At 35.5% G+C, this 6810-nt stretch overlaps 1 protein-coding gene across 1 annotated transcript; it reads left to right on the top strand.

Annotated features, from left to right (window-relative positions):
* Window positions 1-5023: 5023 nt before the first annotated feature.
* LOC124247825 (olfactory receptor 1L8-like) lies at window positions 5024-6211 on the top strand. Its single transcript, XM_046677597.1, has 2 exons — window positions 5024-5153; window positions 5307-6211. Exons 1-2 carry the CDS (start codon window positions 5024-5026, stop codon window positions 6209-6211), a joined length of 1035 nt encoding a protein of 344 aa, XP_046533553.1.
* Window positions 6212-6810: the final 599 nt, after the last annotated feature.

Raw genomic sequence — 6810 nt, 5'->3', positions numbered from 1 at the left:
CAATTAGATCTCATCTCACACCCATCAGAATGGCTACAATTACCAAGAAAAAAATAACTGATGTCAGCGAGGATGTGAAGAAAAGGGAATCCTCATATGCTGCTGGTGGGAAAGCAAACTGGTGCAGCCACTATGGAAAACAGTACGGAGATTTCTCAAAAAACAAAAATAGAAATACTATATGATCCAGCTACCCCAATAGTGGGTATTTATCCAAAGAACTTGCAATCAACAATTCAAAGAGATTTATGCACCACTATGTTCATTGCAGCATTATTCATAATAGCCAAGACATAGAAACAACCCAAGTTCCCATCAACTGATGAACGCACGAAGAAGATGTATACATATGTATTTATATGCAATGAAATACAAATTAGCCATTAAAAAAGACAAAATGTCCCATTTGTAACAACATGGATGGACTTGAGCATATTATGCTAAGCGAAATAAGCCAGTCTTTCTGTGTCTGCAGAGAAAGACAAACACCATACAATTTTGCTCATGTGTGGAAGATAAACAAACACACGGATAAAGAGAACAGATTAGTGGTTACCAGAGGGGAAGGGAGTAGAGCGTGGGTGAAAGGGGTAATGGGGCACATATGTTTGATGATGGCTAAAATTTAGACTATTGGTGGTGAGTACGATGCAAGCTTTACAGAAACTGAAATATAATAATATACACCTGAAATTACACAATGTTATAAAACAATATGACCTCAATAAAATACTTCAAAAATAAAAATAAATAGGAAATCAAATGCACAATTTGATAAGTTCTGACGTGTGCATTCACTCATGAAGCTATCACATCAAAAAGTAGAGATAATATCCGTTACCCCTGAAGAATGCCTTGTCCCACTTTGTAACCTCTCCTTGCCATACTAGCCTTCTCCAACCCCCATCACGGTAACCATGCAACCACTGATCTGCTTTCCATCACTATGCATTAGTTTGCCTTTCAAAAATTTTATGTAAATGGAATCATGTAGCATGCTCTATTTTTTTGTCTTCTTTCACTTAGCATGTTATTTGGAGATTCATCCAAATTTTTTAGTGTATCAATACTTCATTACTTTTATTGCCAAATAATATTCCATTGCATATTCACCTGGTGGTTAATATTGGGTTGTCTACAGTTTTGCTCTATCAAACTTAAATCAAACATTTATAAATAAGCCTTTGAATGGACATATGCTTTCATTTCTCATGGGTAAAAAGCTAAGAGGGTAACAGATGAATCATATGGTAAGAATATAATCAACGTTGTAAGAAATTGATGGTGTTTTTTAAAGTTGCCGCATCATTTTTAACTCTCACAGACAATGTGCAAGAGTTTGAATTCCCTCACAGAGTCCTAGTGTGGTCAATGGCATTTTGTTTTGTTTTTTCATTTTGTATTTAGGTATAATGGTGTATAACATTAAATTAGTTTTAGGTGTACAATCTAGTGATTCAATATTTGTGTATATTGGAAAATGATCACCAAGATGAGTCTAGTTAACGTCTTTCACTAAATGTAATTACACAAAAATCTTTTCTCTTGTGATGAAGACTTCTAACACTCTAATACATATGGTCAACATTTGGTATGGTTGGTTTTTTTAATTTTAACGTCGCAATGGATGTGTAGTGGTATCTCTTTCAGGTCTTAATTTGCATTTCCTTAATGATTAACTTTGTGCAGCTTCCTTTCTTGTGTGTATATCTTCTTTGGTGAAGTATCTGTTCAAATATTTTGCCCATTTTTTTATAATTTTGTTTCTACTCATCACTGTTTCTTTAAGATTTTTTCTTATATTTTGGATTCAAGTCCTTTATCAGAGAAATTACTTATAAACATTTTTTTTACCTATCTGGGCTTTTAGTTTTATTCTGTTAACAGTGTTATTCAAAAAGTATGATGAAGTCCCATTTGATGTAGAGCAATTTTCAATATTTTCTTTTATGCATTGTGATCTTAGTGTTTTTATAAGAAAGCTTGCCTAATCCAAGACCCTACGGATTTCTTCTCAGATAGTCTTCTAAAATTTTTGTAGCTTTAGATTTATATTTAGATGTATTGTTCATGTTACGTTACCTTTTGTATTCACTACTAGGTTTGGCTAAATGTTCATTTTGTTGAATGTGGATATTCAATTCTTTCAGCATCATTTGCTGAAAGTATGTATTTTTTTCTACTGAATTGCCTTTGATCCTTAGTGTAAAATCCGTTGTGCACACATGTATGGATCTGTTTATGGACTCTGTTCTGTTCCATTGATCTATTTTTATCTTTATTCTAATATCATACTGTCTTGGTTACTATAGCTGTATGATCAGGTTTTAAATCAGGCAATCTTCCTACTTAGTTCCTCTTTTCAAAATTGTTTTGGCTCTTCCATATTGTTTGCACTTCCATAAAAGTTTTAGAGTCAGTTCATCGAATTCCACCAAAAAAAAGACAGACTGACAATATGTTGAATGGGTCTGCATTGAATCTATAGACCAATTTAGAGAGAATTACCAATTTAACAATAATAAGCCTTCCTACCCATGATCATGGTATATCTCTACATTTATTTACATCTTCCTTAATTTATTTCTGCAATGATTTGTGCTTTTTAGAATAAAAGTCTTCTATGTTCTCATTAGATTTATTTCTGTGTATGTCATATTTTTGATACTATTTAAATGGTACTGTTTTAAATTTCCATTCCTAACTGCTCACTATTAACGTAAACAAAAATCTTGCCAAAGTCAACTTATTAGTTCTAGTAACATTGTTGTGTATTCCACTGGATTTTCTAAATAGGTGATAATGTCCTCTGCAATGAAAACCATTTTAATTGCTATTCCAATGTAGATGCCTTTTATATATTTTTCCTGCTCTATTGCAATGGTTACAACTTCCAGGACAATGTGAAATAAGTCAGAGGGAGAAAGTCAAATACCATATGATCTCACTCATGAGTAGAAGATAATAACAATGACAAACACATAGCAATGGAGATTGGATTGGTGGTTACCATAGGGGAAGGGAGTAGGGAGGAGGGCAAAAAGGGTGATTAGGCTCACATGTGAGGTGTTGGACTATACATAGTTTTTGGGTGGTTAACATCATGTAATCTACATAGAATTTGAAATATATTACTATGGAAATCTGAAAGCTAAAAAAATTAAAAATTAAAATAAATTAAATAAATGAATAGACAGTTTAGGCAAAAAAAAAAGAGAGAGAGAGAAAGAAAAAAGAAAAATAGATCCTACACATGATTGTTTTAGATATACTTTTATAGCTTTACAAAAATATGAAAAGATGTATCATGGTTAAATCTTGAGATTCAGAATTAGTCTTGAATTTTAATCTTCTTTCTGCTGTTTACTTGATGTGTGATTTTAGAAAATTATGTTGTCTCTATATCTATTTCCTCACCAAAGGAAAGAAATGGGAATAAAACTAGCTTATGCTTCACAAGAGTGTCGTGAGGATTAAACAAACTACTTCCTGTATAAGGTAAATGCTTCATTACTGATTCCCTCTCATATTATTCAAAGCATTAGAAAATATCCCATTGAAGAAAGCTTTCTAAATTTATAGTAAGGTTAATTTGACCATTAGAGCATTGGAGTGTGAGGGCTAAGGTCATTTTAATATTCAGGTTTTTTACTCATGAGAACATGTACAAGTACCTATTTAGGGAAAAATTCCTTGGCAATAATGAAGAGAGGGAGGAGAAGAGAATGGTATCAAATATTTGCTCTGTCTTTCAAGCCATTTTAAGTATCATGAACACCTTGCAAAACTCTTATGAGGAAAACGTTAGTATACCCTATTTGCAGATGAGAAAACTGAAGTTTAAAGATATTTAATAACGTGCCTGATGTTAACCACCTGGAAAACAGGCTTTTAAGTGTTGTGTAAAGGAATGGATAAATGGTCATTCCTTGAACCGCTATAAAAAGGGCCTATCCAATATGCACATTCTAAATGTCTGGATGAAGAATTTAAAACACTTTGTGGGAATGAGGATACTTGAATCAATGTTGTTCTTGATAGTATAGATTTAGAGGGAATCTAGGGAAACATATTAAGTCAAGTGTGCTGCATGCATACAACAAGGGGTGAAAAGTAAAGAATCAAAACATAGATAGACCTAAAAACATTGTATATATAGAGAAAAAAACAGAGTGAGATATATGACACATTATTGTTGAAGTAAACGGAACAAAAACACATATAAACAAAGCAATAATATATATTTTCAAAGATATATACATAGATAAATAAACAAATGGATGATGGCATGGAGGGACATTTGCTTGCTTAATGGTTGAGTGTCCCAGATGTGGGAACATGACAGGTTTAGGAAATTAAAGGAAAAATAAGGAAAAAGCAAATTTAAAAATAAGGATTTGTGCGGACTGACTGATAGTTTGTTGTTCACTAAGGAGTATGAACTTCTAAATAAGTGTCTCTGAAAATAAAGCAAGCACATCAGTAAAACTTTGTTGGTCTGGGATCATTATTCCTCGGATTTCCCTGTTGATTATTTTATCAAGCCCCTTTTTTGGCAAGGAATTTGAGATAAAACTTCACATGAGATAACTGAAAATGTGTTTTCACATAGACAGAGAAAAATAAAACCACCTTATCTGAAATAAACAAATTCTCCACCTTACTACTGTGAGTCTCTATCCCTTCATGTGGCTTTATTTTTCTTCACAAAATGTAGAACTATTTGATGATAGATGATAGATAGATGGATGATATAGATGACAGATAGATAGATGAGAGATAGGTAAGATAGATAACTGATGATAAATAATTGGTAGATGATAGAGAATTAACAGATGATAGATAACTGACAGATAGATAGATAGATAGATAGATAGAACCTGCATTAGAATGCAACATCTACAAAGCCAGACCTTTCACTACCTTATTCACAGTTGTGTCCTCACTCCCAGAAGAGTATTTTTCACAGAGCAAGTGCTCAGTAAAGAATTACTTTTAGCATTTAATATTAAACTGAATCAGGATGGTTTCTGTTCCTGAAAGAACATTCTTCCTCTTAAGTCAACGTTATAGACACAAGAAGCTTGTGAAGTCCTATAGTTGGGAAGGGAGGGCAGCATCAAGGACCACAAAGTTGATGAGTTGCCCACATGGTAGGTAACCATGACCCTATGGGTGGAAAGTCAATGGAGAAAGAAGCATTGATTTGTTGGCTTGCTTATGATTACAGTTAAGACATGTGTGTTAAATGGTTGGATCTTCTTTATTTTAGCTCACTCCATGATCATGGCATGGAAAATGTCGAGGAAACAGTGGTGTCTCTGACTCTATCGTCCTGGGATTCCCTTCCCAGGTGAAGGACCAGAAGCCACTCTTTATCCTATTCCTCACCATGTACCTGGTCACCGTAACAGGGAACCTGCTCATAATCCTGGCCATCCGCTCTGACCCTCAGTTCCAGATCCCATTGTATTTCTCCTTGAGTTCACTGTCTTTCACTTACACTTGCTTCCCAAGTGTCATCAAGATGCTAGTAAACTGCCTGTCAGAGAAGAACGTCTCCTATGCAGAGTGTCTGACACAGATGTATTTTATGTATGCTTTGGGCAACACTGGCAGCTGCCTTCTGGCAGTCATGGCCTTTGACCACTATATGGCCATCTGTGACCCCTTCCATTATGTCACTACCATAAGCCGCCACCACTGTGTCCTGCTACTGTTCTTATGCTCATTTCCTCACCTCTGCACACACCCACACATGCTTCTCCTGAAACTTCTCAACTTCTGTGACTATAATGTTATCCATCACTTCCTCTGTGACATCAACCCTCTGCTGAAATTGTCCTGCTCCTCCACATTTGTCAATGACATCACAATAGAGGCAAAAGGACTGGTTGTTTGGGTGATCCCCTTTCTATGCATTGCTTTTTCTCATGTACGAATCCTCATTGCATTTCTCACCATCCCCTCAGCTGCTGGGACGTGCAAAGCCTTCTTCACCTGTGGTTCCCACTTTACTGTGGTTATCCTCTTTTATGGAAGCATCTTCTATGTCTATTTACAGCCTTTGTCCAGCTACACTGTTAGGGGGCAACTGGCAACAATTGTCGACACAGTTCTATCCTCCATGCTAAACCATTTTATCTACAGTCTGAGAAACAAAGACATGAACAGGGGCCTGGGGAAGGTGATGAGCAGGAGGAAATCCTAGGCAGAACCTCTGTAACCATGTTCATGAGCATCTCTGATTCTCTTGACCCCATTTCTACTGGTTCCTGATACACGCAGCAAACTCTGTAAGTCAACAGCTATAACTCATATGTGTCCTGGATGTTGGGTTTTATTCCTTCATTTCTTTACATGTGACTATACCTTTGAGACTGTTTTATGATTCAGTAATTGGCTTGAAGTCTAACAAAATCTCAGCTTCCAGTTTTCATGTCTCTGCCTTTCTCTTCCCATCTTCCTCTTCTCCAGGAAACCACATCTTTTTCATTCCCTCTAAGTGTTGTTGAAATCTTTGTTTTCCACAAAATTTGCTGGAACTAATTTACATCCACTCAATGACTTTTGTTCCCTTAGTACCTTCTTATTTTAATGAACTTCATTAATCAGCTTTCCTAGCTTTTTGAAAGTTGTTACAGTAACTCAGGAAGAGAGACACAGAGACAGAGATTGAGACACCCATACATTTGAAACTTCCACCAAAGCCATGAATGTATCTGGCCCATCAGTTTATACAGGGATCACACCCTTTCCTTCTTCCATATCTTCAACAGCAGAATGTTCTGGGCTCTGTAGTGCAAAAAC

This window comes from Equus quagga, chromosome 1 (genome assembly GCF_021613505.1).
Source record: "Equus quagga isolate Etosha38 chromosome 1, UCLA_HA_Equagga_1.0, whole genome shotgun sequence".
Classification (NCBI taxonomy): Eukaryota; Metazoa; Chordata; class Mammalia; order Perissodactyla; family Equidae; genus Equus; species Equus quagga.
Note: the sequence above shows the minus strand (reverse complement) of the source record. Positions and strands in the feature narration are given on the sequence as shown.

Excerpts from the sequence above, each read along its gene's own strand:
- LOC124247825 (XM_046677597.1), top strand. The coding sequence starts at position 5,024 with ATGGTTTCTGTTCCTGAAAGAACATTCTTCCTCTTAAGTCAACGTTAT. Across the intron at positions 5,154-5,306 it reads GTTGATGAGTTGCCCACATG|GAAACAGTGGTGTCTCTGAC; the intron begins GTAGGTAACCAT and ends GAAAATGTCGAG.